Raw genomic sequence first — 25573 nt, 5'->3', positions numbered from 1 at the left:
TATTAACATATAAAAAATCTGAAAATATTGATCTCGAGTGAAATGAAAATGATAATTGTACAGACGGTGCGATATCGATCGACGGGCCGGGAGATATGCAATAGAGTCTGCATTGCAGACAGTACACGTTAATACTCAGTCACGCTCCGAAAAGCATGGCGTCAATTACGCCATTTAATTGGGTGCAACAGGTGGCCGTTGCAGCTAAACACTCGCGACTGAATACTCTCCGCACAGCAGCAGCAGCAAAACGTTTTCTCGGGCTGGTGCTCTGGACTGGAGAATAAATCCGTGGATTCGTGGTGTGAAATATGAACTTAATACGGATACTTCATTCACAACGTATAAATATTCGTTCGATCGATATCATTGGATTGCTCGTGAGCAAGAATCTACCGATCAATTAAATCGAAACTCCCTGACTAGAAAAGTGACGGTTTCAAACGAGTTGAGAAAAAATGTTCGAGTGTCAGTTCGATTGGTACGTTCGCATGTTTTTCTTTAGAACAAACTTGCAATGACGACGTTTCAGAAACGTAAGAAGCCACATTTTCCCGCGGATGGCTGTATTATTCTCCAATTTAATGATCATCGCATTCATGACAATGAATTGATCACCTATCGATGATTTATTGATACGCCAACTGCACCGAAACTCAAATGATGCTCGCGCAAATCGTTTTTTCACGCGCGAGCTATCCACAAGTTTTTTGTGCTACTTAAAACTCGTGTCTGAATGCCCCAACTCAAAAGGTATATATTACCTGACACTGATCAAAGTTCCCACTGTTTCGAATATCTGGAGCAAGAATGAAAGTTCTTCGGAATGATATTTTCACCTCGCTTCAATAACAACGATGAGACTATTGAGGCGCAGGAGCTTCCACTTCAAAACTTTCGTCACGTGAAAAACAAGAGTAATTATAAATATCAAATAAAAATCCGATTCAAGAATACTAGCTTCTGGTGCATCGAAAGAGTTCTCTCGCCAAATAACCACGTTAGGATATCCCTATAATAATGATGGTACGTATGAAATTATTCTTGCAGTCTATAAGCACGTAACAAACGATGTAACGATATTATTACTCAGCAATAAAATACATATTGTTCAAACGAATTCGAAATCTATCTCGAACATAGTTTTCACACCAAAACAACGAATAAACTATCGGGGAATAAGTAACCTATTGCACTTTCAAAGTATCTCGTTGCAATGCTTGAAGAACAGAATAATCTGAGCCCTACCTTTTGCCACCCTCACCTTTTCCCCATAACTTCGATTACGCCATTGTTAACAGTCTCGAATATAACACTATTGAGGCAAACTTATTGCATTTATCTCGAGACGCGGCAGGCTCTTGACGCAAAGTATTAAAAAGATAGTTTAATCGCGAGACAAGAGGAAAATAATAATATTTGTAAAAAAAGGCGGATTAATGTACTTTGGAGATCTGTGTGGCGTTCAGAGAAATAACTATGAGCATAGAATGTTGATATTAAACTTCACGAGGTATGCGCTCACTCGATGAATTATGCTCGAATATTTTGCTCAGTATTCCACAAGAATTCGACTCATCATCAGAATGCAAGTAAATTGGTTTAATAAGGCACTTTACCGTACATTCGAGTCTATTTTCATGTTAATTTGTGGCTGACGCATCACGAATTCTTAATACGACTTTGATCGTTTCCCTCATTTTTTGATGATTGGGAATTTTCGTAGTAGGCTCAGAAGCATCATTTCTAAACAAAAGTACGGACTGGCAGAGCGATTCCGTATACGTTATGAGGAATGTACAAAATCAATTTCCTTTTGTTCTGTGTGCTCAGAGGGTGATTCATGATGTCGAGTGTTAAAAAGTTTTTCAGGCATAAAAAGCTTCACCTGGGACTTCAGTTTGGTATAAAATAGTGCGAAAGAAATACGAGGCATGATTAGCGTATCGTGGAATTACGTAATCCCCACTTCCCATCTATTTCTTGATCAAAATGATAAAATATTCTCTAAGTGAGCATTTCGATTTCCATATTTCGCTTATCTCGGTTTCATCTGCGCCGCATCGTATTATTCGGCGTAGATTTGAATTGACAATAGATTAGGGCGATCCGGTGAGTGGCTAATGAAGCCAAAAAAATTGGAATACTATAATTTTCACTGCTCACTCGTTTAATAAAATCGTATGAAAAGCAATCTTTCCGATGGGCGATCACACAAAAAAAGTGTGTTTCGAGGGAACGTGTTCGTTGTCGAAACTCACCGAGAACGGAAAGGCTCAGACCCGAACCAGGCCGCGATGATCTCAGTTTGTCCGGAGGCGCCATGGTTCTCGGGAAGCTGCCGATTTTTTTATTCTCCGATTGAGAGACGACACAAAAATACAGTAGCCCTGGTGGCGAATTTGCGAGCAGAGCACAAACCGTGAAGCTGCATACGTTAGAATATATTTTTTTCTTCTCTTTATCTTATATTTTTACTCCGTTATTTCATCATTCACCACATATACATCTACACATCACTTGAAACAGCGAGCAACCCTTTTTTCAACGTCGTCCTTTCCCCGCAATATAATCCCTCACTGGCACTGTGGCAGTCACGTTCGAATTTCCCACGGTGGTCACGCACGCACTGCACCTGATATTCACAAGCACGATCTCTTCTACGAGCCCATAACGTATCGCGAAGATATTGCAAAATATATTGAGGAACGGAGAAATGAAGAAATGCCGATAGTCGATCACAGAAAATTTGGTGGTCGTAAGATTCGAGTGAGGCCCAAGGCGACCCATGAATCATAAAAGTTTGTCATAGTTTCGTTTAGTTGTGATTAACAAAAATAATGATTTTTAACGTTCGCTCATATTGATATTCGTATTTTATTTCGTATCAATTGTTTCTCCAGTCCGTAATAAGGCACATGTCCATTATTTCCGAATGGAAGGATGTAATTTTATAAGTTGATGGTATGATTGAAAAAAAAGACGTAGGGAGTGCACGTTAGGAAGGCCTGAGGCAAACTGATTGCGAGAAAGAAAACGCAGCGCGGCATGAAGAGAGCCCGAGTGTTGTAGACTTTCAACAAGTCGTGGCTGACGGCTGATTGGACGAGGCTGGCCTGGTGGCCGGCCGGTAGACTGGCTCCGACTGGCTGTACGAATGACTGGCCTTACCAGACTCTCTTCTGTGTGCCTGAATGCCTCTCTGCCACCGACTATACGTTCCTCGTAGCTTTTTACACGATGCTGCTGCTCCTGCTTGAGGCTTTTGCCTTGGTTCGCACCGAATACTCCGACGTTCCACCGTGATCGTTGGGATATGCCAGAGCCCCGGCACCGTTCTTGCCTTCCCGACGCATAACACGCACGCACACTATACTATTTCACGTACATTTATATAGGCCGTCTCAGAACGCGGAGCTAAGCTTTGGAGAAGATCTCGAGAAAGAAACTTCGAAGAAATCATTCTTTGAGCATTTTTTTTTCTCTGGTGTGCATCGCTGATGAAATATTTTGGATTTAGGGGCGATAATCCGGTGCATGACAATTTATTGGCATGGAATTTTGTATGCCTCGATAGATCACTGGTCAATAATTTATCGATGTTTCGCCGATGGTGCCCGTCGCAAGAGCAACTGAATGCGAACATTTGTCATCGACATTGGGCAATGTGATAATCTTACTTAGAGCCAACTTTCGGGACACGCTGTACATAGTTTTAATATATCTACATATGTAGACTGTTCACGAGCAAAGAACCGAACACATCTACCATCAACTTAGCTCCCACTCAGTGGCACCACACTATCTTTCGTTCCGTATATTATGTGCCCGTCCAGTGGCGTAAGGGCCCGCGGAAACTGGCAATACGTCGGTTCTGAGACACTGGCCTCGAAAAAATTTTTTTGGTTATTTGAAGCAGTACAATAGTGAGACAAATTTGCATATTTTTAAGCATCTCTTCTCACCCACGCCTCGGAAGTTTGATCACGAATTGGGAGATTTGCTCTTCAGATTTGAGAACACAGAGAGACTGTGTGCCACACTGAAAAAACGCTCGCCGAGTTCAATTTCATTGCTTTCGAATTTACTCAATGAAATCCTCGAAATTTATCGGCTTTTTGTGCCCAACTATTTAAAAGCCATTATGATTCTGATGATTTAGAGGTTGGAATGCGTAGCTTTCTTCTAAGCTTCTAGTTATCCGTTCGAGCGATCTTTCCAATAGCACGAGCGCTCCGAAAAAAAGGAAATGAAGACAATTATCGGGCGATCCTTTCATCTCGAAATTAAAATCTCCGAATCTCATCAGAGTCGATGCACCGGGGGTGCATCTGAAAAGACGAAGGCCACACCTCCCGGAGCCATTCCCTTGAGCACCTACTCCATAATTAATTATGAATTAAGTTAGGTGCGTCGCGAGGAAGTTGAAAGTGGTGGTTTAGCGGAGCAGAAATGCATCCTGCATTGTTGCAATTTTACTTCGTCTCAGTTTTGAGCCTGTAATATTACGTCTATCAACCTCAACAGGAGGCAGGACTTTTCGCACGCGGTTGAGTCTTAGCTGGAACATCAACAGTCAAACTTTTCGATCAATGCGCCAGTCCAGCAATCGCTTCCGGTTGACACGACACGGAAACGTCGACAATAATTACACCTTTTTGGAGTTCAACTTCCGACACGCATGCACTTTCTCCTCGTCCTCACGAGGTGCATTCACAAAAATTGGATGATTCATAGTAAGCTAATGCGAAGTGTGTCTATGCACAGCAAAATTGTGAGCGTTCAAAAAAAATGATGAAAAAATTGGAAATAATTTGAATCGAATTCTGTTTTTTTGGAAGGTAATTGTTCGTGTTGAAAGAATTGAAATATTCGTGAACTCGCAGTTTCCTTCCACCTCATTCTGAAAGACTTTTTTGTCCGTTTTGTCTGTTGGGTTGGAGTGGACCAACTGGAAGAGCCTGCGAAACCTCTGTATCTTTGTAGTGCATAATAAAACTTATTTCGAGGTGTATATACTATCGTCCCTGTGGAAGCTTTTGGTCGAGTCCGAAGACGTATCAACACACGTACTTACAAGTATCGCGTGTCGGGGCGTCGATTCCCGTTTCCTTGGCTCTTTTTTTTCGTCGTTGGTCTTTTAATTCTGCCCATCTCTCGTACCTTCCCTGGCAAATCGAACTCTTTTTTTTTTTTTCATTTTCTGCCTCTGCCCCTCGCTCGAACCTCTTACCGCGTTGCTAATATACTCTCAATACAGGTTTTCTCGGCTGGGGTTTCTCTCAAAGAGCGACTCCAGCGTTTCGCGGAGACTCGCCACTCCGGAGTGCACGAATGCGACGATAGCTCCGGGAACGGCGAAACTACGCACTACCTACAACCCACGGAGAACGGAACGGGGGAAGGATTTTCGTTAGTGCAAAAGTGTCGGGGTTCTAGAGAGACAAAAAATTCAACTTCGAGGATGCACCATTGTAAGCCCGCAGCGACAGATCAAATCCTCATTCGTTGCCTTTCTCTTTTTTCTAATAAATGAGTAAACCTCCGCCATTCTCCGAGCCTCTCTATTTTATATTCTCCGAGTTCTCTTTTTTGCAACGCATAAATAAGTCCTTACGATTCTCCGAGAAACGGAGAGACCCGTTCTTCGTACTTGCCTAACAAATTTTTTATATTCTCCACTTCCTTAACATATCCATGCCTCTCATTGCTTTCGACTGTTTCTTGCTCCTTATTTGCCAATATCGAGCCAAAGATAAAAGACATTTCCAGCTGTAGATTAACATTCGATCGGCTGAACAATTAGCAATTCTAAACTAAAATAATCGCCACAAAAAAGTTATATTAAAAAAATACACTCCAATTTTCTTTCAGAGACATTTTCAACGAGATTAGGAAAATGGTTTATTCCGAATGTTTCCCAGGTAAGAGCTTCAAAATTATCACTCGCATACGTTCCGATCCTGTCAATCACGCTCGTGTTTTTATCAATCTATAATCATATAACGTCGAAGGACGTGGTGGAATGGAAATGCATCCAGACAGTCTGGTGGTTACAAGAAATTCGTCTTCGGTAAAATCACAACGAAATCGATCAGGCGTATCGGCTACGCAGTAACAAATAACAGAGACACGTGTTTTAGTTATGCATAATATCGAGTCGAGCGTCGTGTTGCAATAATCGTGTCACAGGGACGACGAGAAACATGAAGAAAAAAATGGGCTATGCACTATCCACTTTCAGACGCAGCAAACGATACGGCAGCCTGCGTGGCGACGTGAACGAATTTGCTCACGCCTTCCCCCTTCAAATACGTGTGTAGAAATCATTGCTATATTTATATGCATGCATATATACAATGAAACATATACAGGATAATACGGGACACGCGGTGCGTACATTACGATCGCAAATGCTCCAATGTGTCCTCGACGTGTCCTGATCCTAAAGGTACAATTATTGGCCACTTGTACATTATTACATCGCTATTAGTAATTCCTTGGAAAAATGAGTTTGCATCGATCGAATAATGTATCAAGAGACTCGTGTGCCTTTGCCACGTAGTTGATAATCGCTGCATTACCACACTTTTTTCATCTTATAAGGTGAACTAATAATTAAAGACTCTCAACAAATTAATTGGTGAAGTGGAAATCCTCTAGGCGTAGTTGAAAACATGAACAAATTGGTCTGATTAAAAATAACACCGTTGCGTTGTTCCAGCTATAATAAAAAATAATATGAAGTTAACGACGTAGAATTTTTTCTAGCTCACTCCGTGGATTGAATCTCAGCCGTATTAATTCCTTCAATTATGAAACGAGACGAGATTTTTCAGGGTGATTATTATTTGCCAGAAACGATTGCATCATCCAATTGACGAGGATTTTTTGCTCTTTGCTACTGCCAGGATTCAGCCTCCATTTTACTTTCCGCTTGTCGTAGGATGCCTCGAAATACCAGCGACTAGATATTTTTTTCTTCTTCATATTCACTTTGGATAACGACTGAAGATGTTTTACTCATTTTGGAAGGCATGCCAATAACCGTCATAATTTTATCATGTATCCGCACGGAAACCACAAATAGAGGAGGTTTTTCTGCGGGCGAACTTCCACCTCACGTTCAGGCAATTGTATCTTCGGCCGGTATGTCTATAGTTAAAGGTTTGGTTGGGGCCCAGCGGATGCGGGTGGGCGAACCGGGATCCGCGAGCTCAAACGCGTGCGGGGCCCACAGCTCGACGGAATGAAAGCTCTTGAGTCGAGCCATATACACCTTTCTTTTGCGTGCAAAGTACGAGAGAGATGCTGCGAAAAAAAAACAGAAGAAAAGGTGAGTTGAACAAAAGAGGAAGAGAGAAAACGAAACGGGCGATGGAGAGAGAAAGTTGAAGAAAGAGATGGACTTAAAAATGAAAAGAGAGCTAGAATGGTGGAAAGGCGAAGGAAGAAACAAGAAAAAAAAGTGAAGAATTGAGAGGAAGAGAAAGAGCGTTGAGAAGAAGGAGATAAAAAGTGAGAATCTCGTCTTGTGGCCCACGCTGATATGAAAAAAACGTCAAGAACGCCGATGATGAAGAAAATAACGAAGGCGATCGATAATTAAACGAACGTGCAAAAGACGCAGAATATTCGATGCTATAAAATAAGTTGAAATCGCTGGTATACGAAGTAAGATCGAACGACTCAGCAGGTTCTTTTGACACATCTCGTTCCTCGACGTTGTCGCCGCGTTCTTCGTCGTCTTAACCTCGCTCAATAATAAGTAAAAAATAACAAACTTTTCAAGCGAAAAAACGCATGGAGCCATGAAAAAAAATGATCGTAAATTCTTCCCAACGAATTTATCGTGCAAGCCAAGAGCATAAAAATATTGCCAACGTTCAACAGCCCTTGCGCTTCGTTTTATAGGATTGTAGTAAATTTTATCACGGGACTAATGTTTCGTCATATCAATAAATTCTTTACCAGCATGCGCAGTTATGCTGTACGATTAATTAATATTATATCGAATTATGGAGCAAATCTAATAATTTTCACATATTTTTTTACATACAAAGTTACGATATTAGAAAAATAACATCGAGTCAAAACCGCGAATAAATTGTTCAAGTCAATAAACTTTTTAATTTCTTTTCATTCGATCTACATTTATCTTCGGGTTTTAACCTCGTCGTTAAATAACGACAAAAAATTCATTTTCATTTAAAAAAAAAAAAAAAAAAACTAAATAAATGCAGCGTGAAGTTTACTAGAATCTTTGGACTCGGTTGAGCATTCCACAGTAGTAAATGACAATGTTCACTCTTGATTTTGTCATGTTAATCCGTGAGTGTAACACATGGTCACACAGCAGGTGGGAAGAGCTGAGTGCGAGGTGGAATAACGTTTTGGTCGTAAGACATTAGTGCTTGCATTCGCGTATGCAGGCACTGTAGGTCGATGACGTAAACGTACCAGATCAGACGAGAGACTCTCTCCTGGAATATTTTTCCATTTTTTTCTTTCATTCTTCTTAACTTTATCGTTCTCCACCTCGTGTATCTTTAACGCGCAACGAAAAATCATTTAAGCTTCTTGCGGCGACTAACTACGCGAGTTACGCTTGTAAATCCTCTACCTCCAGGCAGCGCCATCGATTGGAGCAGGATCACCAGGATCCGAGACAACTTTCACGAGTCTCGGAGGTGCCTCGCCTTGAGAGAGACTCCAGCCTCGCCGATAGTGCATAAGCTAAGACAGAAATCTTCGAGGCAATGCGAGTCAGTGACCAATGATCATTCATTATTTTTTTCTCCAAATGACATCGCAAAACCTATTTTTTCCGATTCAACGTTGATGTTAAACACGTCTGACGCTGTCATATGAGTTTGGCCAATTGTTTCTGTATTCCGATGCAATCGTGTTGGATCAGGCAAGCAGATAATTAATGCTCCTTCATAAATTAATGTTCCGAGTGGAGCTGATTTGTTTATTACTCGTTTTGAGTCGATAGAGTAATAGAAGCTTTATGCAGTATTTATGCAATGTACGCACACATTATGCACATTACTACACACCAAATTGAATGAGATTATACTTTCATATATTCTATGAATCCGATGACATTTGTGAGTGGAAGAAATAACGAATGTTGTAACTCATCTTTGGACAAGGTTCTGATCCATAAAACAAGCTTTTCTGAGCGTTCATCAGTCACTCGATAAAAAGAAATGGAGGTTTCTTTGTTTCAAGTGTTGTGGTTAACTTGTCAGCTTCTCGAATTTATCGTGCTCCAGTATGACGTTATTCGAGTACTCGCAGCATGCTCGACGCCACTGGTCAAAAATTCAACCGCACGTCGCTTGTCGCCTTCCCGATATTCTGCAGCTTTATTTTGAGGTCACCGTGCCAAAAATAGCGGTTTTAGTGCGCTACGCTATCGGACTTCGCCGATAATTGAATACTTGTTTTTTACGCTTTCTCGGACCGGCTGTTACGATGAAGAGGCACAATCGGTGGAAATGCTCGAGAGGCCTTAATACGTTTAATATGTAAGTAATTTGTATCGCGTATACAACGCAGATATAAACATGCTGAACGCGGTGAGTTCACTTTCCATCATTCTTTTCGTTGCTGCACGTGTGTACAAAAACTCCAGAGGGACATGAATATTCAAGTGGTGTGAGACATGCTGCGCACACAGGTAATATCCCTGCTCGTATGAGGGGGCAGAAGCCGAATTAAGTACCCGCGATCTCGGGACGAGATAACGCGGCGATGGTGAGACAGCGGTTGCACTAGCCGGTTACGTATCGGAAATGGAGGTGTGCGACCTAAAGTGGGTTCATCTTTTTGGCCTCCGCAAACCTTTCTCTCGCTCCTTCTCTTTTTCCTTTGAAGTGCGGATAATTTTACTATTCTTATGGAAAACGTCTGAAAAGACAAGTTTTAATTTACGGGGGGACTCGATCTCGAATGTCCGATCGACGATCCATCACTTATTTCTTACTCATTGTTTTGCACCGTGACGCACTTTTACGACGTTGAGTCAAAGAGGCACTATTTTCATTCGACGAGTGAACTGGGGACCGCTGTTTTATGCTAGCCAGACTCGCTTCTTTTCATCGACAAATCCGGGTCGCTATTTTCAAATGTGATCCGCACGATATGCCGTTTTATAGAAACACTTTTGATCTTTCGTATTGTTTTTCGGAGCTCGAAATCAGTAAAGCTGACTCCGACGTGACGTCTAACGAAAGTATCAATAAAATTATTGCCTATACAAATCTCTCGTTCCTCCTTCCATCGATGCTTTGCAGATCGATACTTCATTCGCACTTTTTTCTCCGGTGTAATATACCGAGAAATTCTTGCTTGAGGATTCCGTAATTTAGTTATTCCCTGCCACATTTGGAGCACAACTTCTGAGAGCACCTGTATTCATATCCACATATCCTGCAAGAAAGACGAGTGAGCACCACTACGTGTGCAGCATATCCTCCGACAGGCCGATCCTTATACGGGGCCCACGACGCGCCAGGCTCATCTTGAGGCCCGGAATATACCCGCAAAAAGGAAACTCACACCGTCACTTCCATATTATATTTTCGATCGTTGCAGATCCGGCGAACGAAAACCACAAGTCGGCGAGAACTTAATATGGTACCTTGGACATGAGAAGCTTGGACCACGGACCACGGTATTGATGCTCACAACACTTCCGGGACCTGCCACATTGGGATCATCATCGCCTTCTTTGAGGATTCTCGAGTTTTTAGCCGCCTTTTTGTTCTCTGAAACTCTCTGGAGATTTCGATCTTCATTTCTAGGCGTTATTTGGAATAAAAGCGTTGGGATATCAAGGGAGGAAATGGGAAAGAAGCTTTTTATTGTTTTTTATTAGTTTAAGGAATTCTGAATGGAATTGGACTTATCTAAAGTAGGCTCGTATCGGGTGAAGGTCACTCTGAACAGCGATAATCGTAATTAACAGCGATAATTTCATCTACAAACCACTAAGATCTCGACTGTTCTACGACCTATTCGAACGGTGAACATACCTTAATCCCGATAACGAAAAAATGATTTATCTCATTTGTGACGCTGAGTGTGAATCTCGTGTCAAGATAACATTTCCAGTGTTCATTACTGCTGTAGACGAGAAATTGATATTCAATACTGCCAAATTACCGAGCAAACGTTTTTATGGCGAATTTATCAACGATTTTTTGCGCTAGGGGGATTCGAAATTCTTTGTCCCGACAATTCTCTGGCCGGTAGAAAATTCTTGCAGCAGGAAACGAGAAATTGGAGACCATGACGAGCTCTTCGATGGTCAACGACCACAGACGCGGATGGTCATCATCGCACTCGTCCTCATCGTCACAGTACGAGAGAAAATAATTCGAGCTTAAGTTAATTCTCGTAACCCGAGACGACGATGTTGCCAAAGTATCAGTCAGTGTGAAGACACGGTTAAATAGAACACAGCGACACACACGCGCACACAAAGCGAAGGAAGCGCGTGCATTGCGAGGCGTGCGCGCAATTGATGCGTGGGCCAAGTACGTTTAACGTTAAATCGTCTCGGAGCAATCGTCACGACGCAACAGCCCTGAGAGCATAGATACAGAGACGAAGATAAACTAACGAAGATACGCCGAGATTACTTTCGCCCACACAATTTTCTGTCATTTTTAACTGCTTTGCAGTTAAAAAATCGATGGAACGATCAAAACGAAATGCTTTCATTCCTTTTAGTAGTCCAGTAGGCCAGCATTTCAGAATCGAACCGAAGCATCGTTATAAATTTGAATATAAATCGTCATAAACTCAAAGTAATAAAAAGCGAGCTTGAGATAGCAAAAAATCTGCAAGAAATTTTGTTTAAAATTCCAAACCACGTACTGTACAGGGAATCACTTCAATTCAGGTATTTATCCAACAGTAATTGTCTTCTATGACAATATTACGCGGAATAAATTTACCAATAAATTTCTTTGTGCACATCCCTTGAAAAATAGAATAATAATTATGTCAATATCGAAGACTCCAGACGACACCGCGACTAAGAGCCTGATGGTTCAACGGAGGGTTTTCAAGAATAATTCAAACATTTATCAGGATTCCACAAGAGCAGTAACACGGTAAGACGTTCATTCCAAACTAGTGTTAGAACTAAAAAAGTAAACAAATAAATAGTAAATATAAAAAGTGTCGTAATATTGAGAATATTATGGGAAGCTTTTGAAAGGGCTAAGAAAAGTTTAAAAGACAAGTAGTAGTAGCCACAGGTGGAAGCGATAAAAAGTTGAAACCAGAAAGGATTTGTGAAGATGAGATCGAGGTCTCTTCTCGAGATTCCCAAGATAGACTTTCTTTCAGGCCACGTCACTCTTCAGTTATACATGTTGGTATTAGGTGTGCTTAAAATAGTGTAGATACAGGTAACCCAGAGAATGGAGTTTCGTAGACATTGAGGAATCTCTACAAATCTCGCGTGCTCTATTCCCCTCTCTTTGTTGTGAGAGCCGAAAGATCACGTTCCTCTCGCTCTCTTTCGAACTTCCACGAAGGGCCGAGTGATGAAGAGCGTTATAGACAACGCCGCATTTCAGTTGAAAGCATACCTTCAACGGGTTTTCACAGCCAGCTAAAAATCTCCTATCCCTGCTGGACCCCCCGAAATATTTACACTCAGTGTCTCGAAGCATCAAATGGTTCTAATCATTTTATTTCTCAAAACCTTTTCTGAATGTAAAATTCATACTTTTTCTTCCACCTCGCGTGATCTCAAATGTTCTCCAAAACGTTGTGTAAAGTATGTTGAAGGAAAATTGAAAAAAATAACAACAAAAATAATCTAAGCTGTAGATTTATGTTCGTTCGATGTGGTATTACAATTGGAAATAATACAAACTGAAGATGCTTGCACTGTAATCATTTTTAATGCACAGGGACGTATATTCATTTTGTGAAATAATAAATACCGAACTCGTATCCAACATAAAATTACATTCATATTTATATTCATGCAGTTATAAATATCTCTGTATACACGCAAATACATAAATACATGAATGCTTATGTTATAACTGGATGTGTGTGTGTGTGTGTATTCTATGGCACGTTCTAGTACTCCACGATTTATACATACGATACATACGTAAATAATGTATCCTTTTCTCATCCTGAATACACGACGTTGCAGCGAGGTTACATACGAGAAATACCCAGCTTCGAATGTAAAGATTCGTCCTGTACACGAGCAAACTTCGTTTCCAGTACGGTATTCACGCACGTATATTTTTTCACGGTATTTAACATACCGTTAAATCTGACACATATAAACAAAACTTATGCATGTATATATGAAATATTGGAAACCCAGTCCGCCCACGTTAGGCCACGTTGACTAAAGCCAACCGGTGCCTTCGGCCATGTATGCGGAATTCACGTTTTTATTTCGATTGCTATTACACGCTTTGCAAGTAAAAAATCGTGGATCCGTGAGAAATTTGGTTACATTTGCGGGTCTTCGTGGATCATGTTCTCCAGGGAAACGATCGATGAAAATAATTTCGAATGGTTGCTCGTTATCAAAACGATTTTATTGGCAAGAGTTGTTAATTTTCGACGAACTTTTTTTTTTATAGAAAGGTTTTTGCGAATGAACTGAAAGTTTGGAGATGAGAGATGAAAATTTGGATTTCGTGGTCCCCAGGAGAGTCGATTAGTTCAAATGTGCGAGTCGATGATCTTGAATTACTCTGCCAGTGCAATCGCGTGACTACTTACTGCCATAGTTACACGAAATTACGTAATGATTGAATTTTTGGTGGTTTAGAAAAATATGATTCATAGTCGCGTAATTAAAAATGAGCGATTAATCTCCCCCAATCCCACGTGAGTGTAGCGACAACCAGGAAAGACTGGATAACGAAAGAGCAGGAAAAGGAACATTATAAAATACGAAACGAGTGTATAATTGCTAATCTCGTTCTACCACCAGTCAATGAGGTCTTATCGTGTATATAAATACCCTTTTTTCTGCTGTCTACCAGAAATCATGCGCGGGGCTTAACGCAACCCACGAATGGTCATTTTAGCCATTGAGAATCGTTCGTGCAATAAGTGATAAGTGTGGGGGGCGGAAATTTACACGCGGGCTTCACAATATTCGTGCAAACATTTTCATAGAAAGGTAAATTTATAATTGAGAGTTGACTGGCCGAATGATCCCCTTGCCCCTCATAAAGCAAGCCTCCCAGCTAATAACTGTGCTCGCGAGCGTATGAAATCATTTGCAAAACCATGCACCCGTGATCGAGTACGGTTTGAAGTGTATCTCGAAAACTCCTGCGTCATTTGCGTTGGTTTAGAGCTTGAAAATTCGTTGAAACAAGTGAGAAGAGTGTGAAAGTGTCGACCGACGAAGCACATGTGATATGAGCGTACGAGCAATAAGAACTAAACCGCGTTTCACCGCTGCCACTTGTGCGTGTTCAACAATTTCGATCGAACTATACCTATATTTTATCAGCTCTTATGTTCTTTCCAATGTCCAATAAACTCGTGTACACTCGAGTTTCTGAATGGCCCTCCCATATATAGATGCCAATTCGGCTGGGTTTGTAGGTTATGTAAATACTGCGTGATTCAAATCTAGAAAATTCCCATTCGAAATTCGCAGTTCACCCAATTTTTTTTCCACCCTATTCCAGTCTTTTCGACAATTTTCGAAAAAAACTCTTCAGATACTTTGTTGCCTGGTGAATGGAAGGAATTATCAAGATTTTTTAGTTTTTTATCGCCCAACTTTTGCGAATATTTATCTTCATTGCGAATATTTGTTAGAAGACGGGGCTTGGGCGCGCCAATTTTCGACGAATTCGAAGAAAACAGTCGTGTCTGAAAATCGATAAATTCACCATTCCATTAAAAAGATCTCCCAAAATCCTCCCTACGTAAATATCTTCGAAGCAGTCTTCGCAGTGATCTCGATTTTCACACTTTTTTTAAATAACCCTGTATTTTATAACGCAACCTGCACGTACGCGCCATTTTTCAACCTGGCAAATAAAAACTCTGCGTCGCTCTGCGCTGTTTTTAAGTCCCGATGCATAAAGCCGTTTTTCAATTACGAATATATCCGCAGCAGGTTTGAATGGAGCGTCGTGCTGTAATATCAGTAAGAGAACGTTTCATATCACTTATGGCTACGTAAAAAGTATACTGTACAAATGTTATAATGTGGATATCCATCGAGTCCGAGGTAGGAGAAGAGCAGCCCGCGTTAAGGGGTTTCCACCACGTAAATTTGACTTCAGTAAAAGCTTGGAGTCAGCAAGTATGCTGTGCTTTTGGGTCACGTCACTGCCCGACGAGTTAAAAATTGAAAAAGTTGAGCGAGCATCAGCAAGGTGAAGGGGCTGGAGGTACGTCGCCGAAGGGCGCTCGCAAGTGTTCCTAAATTTCTCTCGCCACGGATCGGATCAACGCCGGCAGCGCGCTCTCTCGTTCTCCGTTTATTCATCGAACAGTTGTAATTAATAATCACTCAAAATGTAGCGATGCGCGTGCGCGCGATGAAAAAACTGCGTCAGACTCTTCGAAGGAGCATTGAGTTTTGCATCGAGGCCTACGCCATCGACGATGCATGGTGAACCAACCTGTATACCAGTGCACCAAGACTCACTTGTACAGATATGCATACACATGAACATAAAACGTTGTGGTTCGCCCACACGAACTCCCACGCGATACGATACTGTATATACCCGATTCTCGATCGTACTCCCTTCCACTACATAGTGACATCGTTCCTCCTCCTCCTCCTTCTCACTACCCCTTTCCCGAGCCAATGGTCTTCACGCCGTTCAACGTTCTCGCGTTCATTCATCCGATCGACCGTTCGTTCCTTCATTCACAAGAAACTATGTGTGTGCGCGCACTCGCTGCTTCACAAACGATATACTTCGATCGTGAAACCAGCACTCGCTGCTTGGGAGACTCGCGCGTGAGCGTAGATATATAACCGTGCGCGGCTAGCTGCTCTTGATGCAAACTCAATTTATATGCACCCATTGATCCGACTGCTTTTCATTTTTTACGATAAGACGCGGCTGTCGAACTGATTGATAGACTTTTAAAGGTCTTCTCGGCTTCCGGAAATATTTAACGGATTTCGTGTAACCGAACGATGCGCTTTTATCGATTACGTAGGATAGTAAATTGAAGCGAAGAATATCGAGGGAATGGATTTTATTGGAACGGGGTCATTTTTTAATTTGGATGCAGAAGAGTTGAATTTTGACGTGCGCGTTTCTGTCACGACTCTTTTTTTTTCCTCACTTTTTCTCTTTTCATAAAACAATTGAAGTTCTTTTCGTCGCGCTCTTCATAACGCTCTCATACATCGATACGTATACGTGTTTTTTAATTCTCTATAATTGTTCTATCTGCATCAACTTTTTTTCGGAACAACTCAACGTCGTGACGACCAATAATGACGCGCCTCGAAGAAAGAATTCAAATTTTGATGCGGTGAATATTAATTTCACGAATTTTGTTTCGTGAACACTTACAGAATTGGCAATCTCCTATAAAAATACGTGAACAGTTGCGTTTGAAAATATGAAATAGATACACATCGATTGTCGTCGTAAAGTACCGAAAATGTTGGATGAATGATTGAATATAAAGTTGGAAAGTTTGAAAAAGTCTGAATTCCGATTTCCAAGAGAAATGCAATGCTCCACAATACTTCTGACTATCGAGTTCGATCGAGTTCCAGAGGCTTTTGTAGAAGAAAATAAAAAGCTGAAAAAAGGACAATTTTTTTGAATATAATTTTATGGAATTCACAGTATTCGGAGGGATCGCGTTTGAACACGCGATCGTATTGAACGCGAAGCGGAAAATAGCAGATCGTAATTTACTCGGTGTGGCCGGACGGTCTCTTTGCACTGAGCGGCAAATGCTTTAATTTGCGGCTAGACCGGATTGCTTCTATATCCTCATCACAGCGTTGCACTTATTTTTATTTTTATTTTCGGCTCTCACGCGGCATTTTTGTCGGCGCACAACCGACTATTTCATGTTTCCTCGTTTATCTCAGAAACTCTTGGGAGAAGAAACTCCTCGAAGCAAAAAATCTTGTGCAATAGTTCTCCCCCATGGGAGGAGGCATACTTAAAAAGTTGGCAACGCGAGATAAACTCTTATCTGACTAATTGCCCAAGTGGGGCAAATCATTGCGATTAAAATTCTTTGATCTTCATCGCCGGGTACGAAAACATTCGCCGTTCGTTATTAGTTGAGATTTCATTCAAATAATTGATTAATTTCTATCAGTAATAACAGGGAATGAAACAAATTTAATGGTTCTAAAGTAAAGTTTTTTTTCTCCAATTTTTTCACAACGAAAGACACTGAAAAAAATCCGAATTCGTTTTTCAAGCGGATTTGACGTTTCTAAGCGTAACAGAAACTCCGAGTTGGTGTGTTTTCCCACGAAATGAAATCACGCTTGCATGTAAACTAGGAAAGATCGCTCGTTCATTACGGGATCTAGGAAGTCTGAGTTTTAGAGCAAACGATGCCATGCAGAAGCGCGACCGCATCGGAGAGCGTACGATGCTTTAAATCAGCGAGGACAACCGCAAGACGACGCATCAGGACCAACGAGAGCGAAGAACGCGCCGCTCGAGGCGATTAACATCTCGTCTTTTCGTCTTATTCTCGATCTTGATAATTCTTTTCATCGTCTCGAGCTTGAGCTGTGCGTAAACGGGATTACACGTTGCTTACATACGTGACCAAGATTTTGGTGATTTTTTAAGTAGCCGAGGCGCCGTAACGGCCGAGCTTTTTCGGCTGGAATGTCTCTCTGCAGACAGCTCACGTTGACTTCTCATATAAATTTAATTAATGTGCTGTAAAGTCCCCTTGAGAAATCTCAATGAACCCGAAAATTATAGCGACAGCGAGCACTTCTTGATGAATTTCTTAATGAATTAATTCCGCATCAGAGTGATAATAACCTTATTTTTTCTCTCATTTAATGACCCCATGCATGGATACAGGTCAATAACAGTACGAGCGGTTGCCACGTTGTATAAATAGATAAACATTATTTGTAGTGGACCTAAAAAATGTCGTTTGTACGTGTCCCGAATAGTGAAGTTCGGCTCAACGCATTGTGTAATATCCCTGTCATTTATTTGTTTCACAAGGAATTCCTCCTACAGGAGGACCATGGAGCTTGGCTCCGAATTAATCCGAGTAAAGTTATGCTGGAGAATCGCGCGCTGTTTTTGCGATTAAAAATGACGAGAGACCGTGTCAGATGAATTTGATAAGGGCGGCAAATTCGTGTTGAAATGCGGAGTAATTTTCAAGGGGGGAGTACGAGTGTAAGAATGTTCTGGGGAATTCAACCTCGGTGCAAAATCCGGCTGGGGAAAGAGAAAATAAAAGAGAGAGAGAGAGAGAGTGAGAAGCATCGAAAGCGGGCAGAATATCTCGAGAGACGATCTCCTTCGACCACTTTCAACCCCGCGAGAACCAGGAATCGCTTTTATATTTAGATATATACGAACTATTTAAATAAACTGGAAAGTCCAATTTTATATTTTTCGTTTTAAATATGTACAGTATGATTATACTCTTGAGACTCGAGAGAATTATCGCAATCTGCATAATAATGAAGTGTAAGGAGGGCTTACGACTTTCACAGATGTTCGCCAACACTTAACGTCGATACTCGGGCCGAACATTCTCAAACGTTTCCACAATACTCTCGATTCGTGTTTCCATTTAATGTACGCACGCACGGAAATCCGAATCAAATTATTACAGTGAGAAAAAAATTCTTGATTCTATAACAATTGATGTTATTGGAAGGGTTTTTTTTTGGGAGAGAATTAATCTGCAGTTTGAACTAAAACTATTTTGTTCGTTTGGATATTCAACCTTGTGATGTCACATTTCGTTGGTCCAATGGCTTTTTTTTCTTAAAGTACTCAGAATATAAAATGCGAAATGTGTCCAGCAAAAAGCATGTAAGATAATAGTGCCAAAAAAATCATTGCATCCAATGGTGCGAGATGGACAATTTTGCAGCTGATTAAGGCATTTTTTCACTCTTCCGGAAACGTTGACTTTCTCGTCGAACAGACGTTAGATTATAAAATAATTCTGCATGAGGTTCGAATCGAATTTTCAATAAAATTCTAGGTGCCCACCAATTTTGGGTGAAATTCTGAAAAAATTTCTGCAATTTTATCACCCTGGATGTTACTTCCTTGGAGAGTGTTTCGATTTGCACGTATCTATTTCCAGGTTTTTGTACTTCAAGTTCGTTGCTATTTTCCATTCGATATAAATGAACTATCATTTTTCGCGAAAACCTAGTCACGATTCTGCATTCCTCCTCTCCGGAGAAAATCCAGAGAGCATATACACGAAAAATTAAGGCGCACGCGAGCGGATATGCGGCGAATGCGAAGAGCAGAAAGGGTCGAACGCGCAAGGGAGGAAGCGATTAGGGAATTAATGGAACGGCGAGACGGCGCCAGACTTACGATAAAACTTATCGTCCACCTCGAGAGAAAGAGAGAGAAAAGAGAGAATGCATTCGAGAGAGGCCTGTGTGCGAATACGGGATCCAGCAGGTTATTTTCTTCCTCCGCGTTGTCGGAGCTCGGACACTCTTTGCCTCCAGGAGTTTCACACAAGAAAGGAAGAACCGAAGAGAATCAAGTTTAAAGATGTTTTACACGTACGATCTCAGCTACAAATAGCATTCAATTAGATTTCCGATATAGAATTATTCGAGGAAAGTCTGTAAAGCGATGAATAAACTATTTCTATTTTCTCATGATTATCAATTTTCGGTAATGAACATTAAGGAGTTTCGGTACAGAAGTCAAAATATTAAGAAATTGATCAAATTTGGTGATAATGTTCTTCAACATCAAGTGCGAAAACTCAAATTTTTTCAAAATTTTCTTCTACTTAGTTATCGAGTAATTACACATTAAAGCAGATTTCTCATGCCCGGAATGTATACCTATATATATGGAAACGCTATGCTTATGCACGTAAACTTTAGTGATCAATTACTCGATAACTGTGTACAAGAAAAATCTTAAAAAATTTGTGTCGTCAAATTTGGCACTAAAGAATATGTTCACCAAATTTTATAAAATTCTGAACTTTTTGAATTTTTTAATTTTTTTAGCATGGATTAGCATGGCAACATTGTATCGCCTGTACCGAAACTCCTTAAGAAGCTTTAGTTACTAAATGTAAAAACAAATAAATGTTTAAAGTAGATCGTATTTTATGGGTGTCTAAATTGGGAAGATTTTTACTTTCTAATTAAACATATAATCACTTTAAATTCATGTCAGAGTTATTAATTCGAAATTGTAAATACATTTTTTCAACTTATCTCATGGTGAATGAAATTACAAGCCATCAATTAATGGGGGATTCATCACTGACTGAACTCCAAAGTTTATTCTTCCCTGGCAAAAAAACTATAGTTTTTTTATGTAAAAAATCACTTTTGAGAGCGCGAAGGGAATACACAAAAGGAAATGGATCAAGAAAAAAGTGCATAATAAAAAGACAGAAGGCTATGACAGGAATGGGCCAATCCACAAGAAGAAACAAAATGCCGAAATAAGCAAATGTGAGGTTACCGATTTCGTTCAATCTTTAACGTAATATATCTTTATTACTAGTAAGACAATCTTCTCGATTTTTTTCCAAAACCATTATAATACTTCATTGTCACTGTGTACGTTTTTCACAACACCAGATCTGCAAATTCCTTTCGGAAAACAAAACAAAAACTTGCTCGTCACACTAACCGTTCGTTGGGTCCTTCAGTATTTTCAAACTTTCGTTTAGTCCAGAAATATCCATATTCTGATAGAATAAAATTTACGATTGAGAACGCACGTGTAAAACATTCTCAGGATAAATTATTAAACACCAACGGTCCAAAAGCAACTTGCGTGAGACAAGTTCTATTTATGTCTATAAATCCGAATAAAATTTCAAGAGCGGAAACGGAGATTATCAGTGACCGTTTTTATATTTCGTCCTCGGAGAAAAACCCAAGATACATTGGAGCACACGTTTTCGTGAGTAGTGCCACCGCAAAGTGAATCTAAATCAGTCCTCGCTTTCACGTCTCCTGACACCCGTTTGTCAGTCAGCAATTTTTCATCTTTTCATATCCACTTGTATCTTCTTCACGGATGTATTTTATTTAAAAACATTGATATACGATGGTATATGTGACGAGTTATCATAAAGCTATCGGAGGGTCAGACTCTACTTCGTCAGGTGCTCATGTCACAAATAATGTCTTCGGCATCCACTGTCACGGTAATACGATCTCATTTTATGAATAATATTTCATCCAAACGCAACATTATCTCGTATTTTAGCAAGGCCATGAGATAATGCGCTGCAAAGAAATGAACTCCGATATAATATTGTGATTGGAGAAAGGTTTAATGAAAGGTTAAATGATCTTTTTATCGTTATCGTATACAACGACGGTGCCCATAATTTGACAACAGTTTTGTAACGAAACTGCGAAATATCGCTTCGTAATAATGCAATTCAGCTTTTTCCATTGTTCGCTCATTTGTTTTTCTTTCTGCAAAGCAGCAGCAACAAGGACCGATTTTTATTCCATCCGAGTAGACCAGAAACTCTGAGTCATCCACGAGGGCAATTTTTTCCCCGTCTTCCCTGGCTAGCCGGTTTTCACAGGAACGTTTATTCCGCACTCGGACTCGCTCGGCAAAGCAGAAAGAACGTGTTCAAATGAGAAGGAGTGAGGAAAAAAGTGAGCTACACTAGATCGTTGCAGCCTGAGAAACAACGTAAGGGCCAATCACCTTCGGTCTCGTCGTGAATCTCCCCCCGCGTCTCTTTATCATCCTTTCTCCTTCCCCTTTGCACTTGATCTTCTCCAGAGATCAGGGTTTCTTCGTCCACTCAGATTCAAGAATAACTTTTTACCGATCGTCGGTACAAATGCGTGCTCGATTTTTCGATTTCCTTCTTCGTTTTAACCTCTCCATGTTTTCCGAGTCCAGCCGAAAGTGTTTTTCAACTTTTTTGGTAAGCACTGCGTGAAATTTGTCTCCGATTAATGCCAACCTCCCAGAAACAAAATTTCGCACAACGTTGTCGTTACGTTAAATACGCCGACACGGTAGCAAACTTGTTTTCCAATTTGAACCGAACGAAAAGTCATCTTTCGTCTACAAACATCGTCGCGAGAGCGCACAAACAATCCTGGATCTGATCTCTGCAAAATGTCGAAGACACCCATTCGATCTAGAATCCCCCGCATGTGCGCGTGTACATGAAAAGTAAACTGCACTTCGAGTCAGCTTGTCTGACGAGTTGAGAGTCCCCTGCTGCTTGTCAGATTTAATGAGAGACGGAAAGACTTTACTGCGCACGCATTGTTCGTTAATTATTGGACGTCGCTGGGGAGGAAAGGTCGTCAAACTCGACGCTTCTGTATTCAATTAACGACGCTGTGTCATATATCGTATGAAACGTGTATTCGTGCCTCTGGCCCGATTTGAATACAGGATATTGGTTCGTTCGTATCATTGTGGATGATGAAACACACATTTATTTATCCACTTTACTTCAATTTTATAAATTTATGACAACTTTACAATGCGCAATGTCTTCAAACTAATCGTAAGTGCACCTGCGAAGTCTTTAAATATTGCAATGACTTACCGTTGTTGTAGATTTCTTCATTGACAAGAGTGTCTTCGTCGTCGGTATCCGGTCCGAGTGAGACCGGAGTGTAAACAATGGAATCCCTATTTCTCATCTTTTTATATCACTCGGCTCCAATTCATTCGCTCTCTTATCGACCGTGCGTGTATCCGAGTCGGGCGTTTCCTGCAAACACAAGTTGAAAGGTGAAAGGTGAGACGCACTTTAAGGTTCGAAGCCTCGGAAATGGTTATTGTTTTGGTGTGTAATTTCGAGTAGGAAATAGTGACATTGGTTCAACGAGTACAAGAAATTGACGACACACTCTTTTTATTCTATTTTTCAGGTTTGATGCTTTTTTAGGAAAAAAATAGTCGAGAATGAGCTTATATCCGGCGGGATTTAATAGCGCACCCCCGGGAACAGAAGCTAAGAAATACAAGGTGGCCGATCGTATAATATGCTGAGTCAGACATCGCGGACCAAATATAGCGAGTGGAACGCGCCAACGTCGATGTACGGAAAGATTTTTCAATGATCCGCAGGCGTAGATCCGCCCGGGCAGATGAATGCATTGGATATCCTGTATGACTGTGTTTCACTGTCTGGATTCGTGTTCGGAAAGAGGGACGGAAAAAAGGAAGAAAGAGAGAGAGAGAGACGAATCCCGTGAGAGTGCAAAGTCTGTGAAGGGAGACGCAAAGATACGCTAGTCGTTTCCGCGTAAGGATGGTACAGGCATCGAGGTCACTGGCGTCTTCGCGAAGCTATCCGACAAGACATTTCCGGTTCTTGACCTGGTCTTCGTGCGCTCGCTTGGGATTGAATCGAGGGTCGATCGTCGCATTGCATTGAAAGTGATTGATGTGTTCTCGATGTGACGGAACTGATAATTAAGATGATTGAATTCAATGACAAATTACGACGAATATTTGTACCATTTTTAAGGTGTAACGAGGGGAGTGAAGTTTGACGATTACTTCGATGGTTTTTGGAATAATGTGAAGGATCCAAATCGAATATTGCAATGTCGATTCGAATGGTAGCGGATTTAGAGATATTGCCGAGCAGCTGAAAGAAATACTGTAACATCGTCTGAGCACTAAGGTCAAAGCACCCTTGGCCGACGTCCAGAGCTGCAAGACTCGAACAAGTGAGTGTCGCGAGCGCCGTGCGAGTAAACCATTTGTTTCTCCTTGCCATTTTGCTTGTATCTCGTTAGAATTGTCGGTGGTGAATCGCCGCTCTTAACAGAGACTCGAGAGTCAAGGGGAGCGCCAAAGAGATCGGTAAACGATTTCTTTCTACGAACGCGTGAGCTCGCGTACGAAGAATAGTTCACCAGCGAAAGAAGCGAGCGTTGCGCGGCTGCTAGCGGACGACGAGAAACCGCTTCTTTGTAACGACTCGCTTTTGCTCCATCCTCTTAACATTCTTAGCGATTCGCCAATCTCCGACCACTAAACAGTTCATACGTGCTAAGGGATTGATGGAAATTCTCTCGTTCTTTAATTTTATCATTTTTTATTTCATTCATCAAGAAATAATCGACTCGATACTTTGATTTGAACGATCATTGATTCGAACTTTATTCTCCGGTAAAATTTTACAGCTGTCTAATCAAATTAAATAAAATTTCAACTCGTTTTTTAATTTTGTCATTTTCTATTTCATTCGACAAGAAATATTCGACTCGATACTTTAATTTGAACGATCATTTATTCGAACTTTATTCTCCGACAAGATTTTACGGCTGTCTAATTGAATTTAAAAAAAATTCAACTCCTTGTGATAACGAGAAGCGGTTGATTGATCTCGTGATTTTGTAGTTTCAATAAGGATCTTTCGGACCGGTGAGACTGCAATGGTGAAGGGATTTAAAGGAATGGGAAATGTGGGAGAGTGCATTCGTGAGGAGGCGAGATCCGTACGCGTTAGTCGACGGCTCGACGACGACCGAGTTATTTTCGACGGTGTCGCGAACATCATCGTCTCGACGGCTCCACAGACATGATTGTATACATGTACGAATAGTTTCAAAAAGCCATGCTCGGCTTGTCCTTGCATCGCTTCACGGGCAGCAACAACAACCTCGAGGAGAAATTGAGCAAAAAGTCTTTTCGGAATTACTGATGAATTATCTCAGGGATCAAAAGACGAGATTTCTCACAGACTTTTATTTCTTGGCTCTAGTGTTCGCCTTCCATTTCGGGCTTAATAATTTCTTGAATTTCACGAGAAAATACCGCTGCACACCGACTTTGGTACTGCAAATTATCAAACTTTGTCATTTCCCCAGATATAATCCAAATTCCGCCGTCAATTGTTTCTCATACAGTTATACTGTTCCAAAACGTTGCGTTTCCGTCATTTTCTATCGATCCAAATGGATAAAAAATGTCGGAAACTGTGCACGAGTTTATCCAAGTGTTCGTTTTACCATCAGTCTTCTGTCGTCTGGGATAATTGAGTCCGGGCACGTTATATCGGATATACGGGGCGTCAGACTGCGTCGCGAGAAAAAAATCGTTCGGTTTATTATTAGATTGGATTGTTGTAGCTATAGCCACGTCTATTCTCCCGTCTCATTTCGCTCGAGTGCAACAAGCATTCTTCTTCCTGTCCTCTCTCTCGTTCTTTCTCTCTCACTCCTTTTCTCTTCCTCTTTCCGTGCGACTCTTACCTTTTCATTTTTTGTTCCCCCTGTATAGCTCGTCCCACTCTTCGACTTTCATTCGCTTCCGTCGTTTCCACTTTTTTCTCATTTTTTTTTACTTTTTGCCTTTTTTTTATTAACTCTCCTCCACAGGAGTGA

At 40.9% G+C, this 25573-nt stretch overlaps 1 protein-coding gene and 1 long non-coding RNA gene across 3 annotated transcripts in view; one reads left to right on the top strand and one right to left on the bottom strand.

The window, feature by feature from the left end:
• rols (rolling pebbles) overlaps nucleotides 1-25573 on the bottom strand; it is a 62003-nt gene that overhangs the window by 28235 nt on the left and 8195 nt on the right. Inside the window, exon 2 of one of the 2 annotated variants that reach the window (XM_043434094.1) lies at nucleotides 22777-22944. In XM_043434094.1, the coding sequence (XP_043290029.1) occupies nucleotides 22777-22873 (97 nt within the window). In that variant the 5' untranslated portion in view covers nucleotides 22874-22944. Of the gene's footprint in view, nucleotides 1-2261; nucleotides 3147-22776; nucleotides 22945-25573 lie in introns of those variants that run through there. The other variant, XM_043434102.1, reaches the window with a different exon arrangement.
• LOC122419505 (uncharacterized) lies at nucleotides 20786-24097 on the top strand. Its single transcript, XR_006262912.1, has 3 exons — nucleotides 20786-21896; nucleotides 22788-22971; nucleotides 23105-24097. It is a non-coding gene; the product is annotated as an uncharacterized lncRNA (long non-coding RNA).

This window comes from Venturia canescens, chromosome 1, assembly GCF_019457755.1.
Source record: "Venturia canescens isolate UGA chromosome 1, ASM1945775v1, whole genome shotgun sequence".
In the NCBI taxonomy this organism is placed as follows: Eukaryota; Metazoa; Arthropoda; class Insecta; order Hymenoptera; family Ichneumonidae; genus Venturia; species Venturia canescens.
The sequence above is the reverse complement of the archived record's forward strand: the minus strand, read 5'-3'. Positions and strand labels throughout refer to the sequence as shown.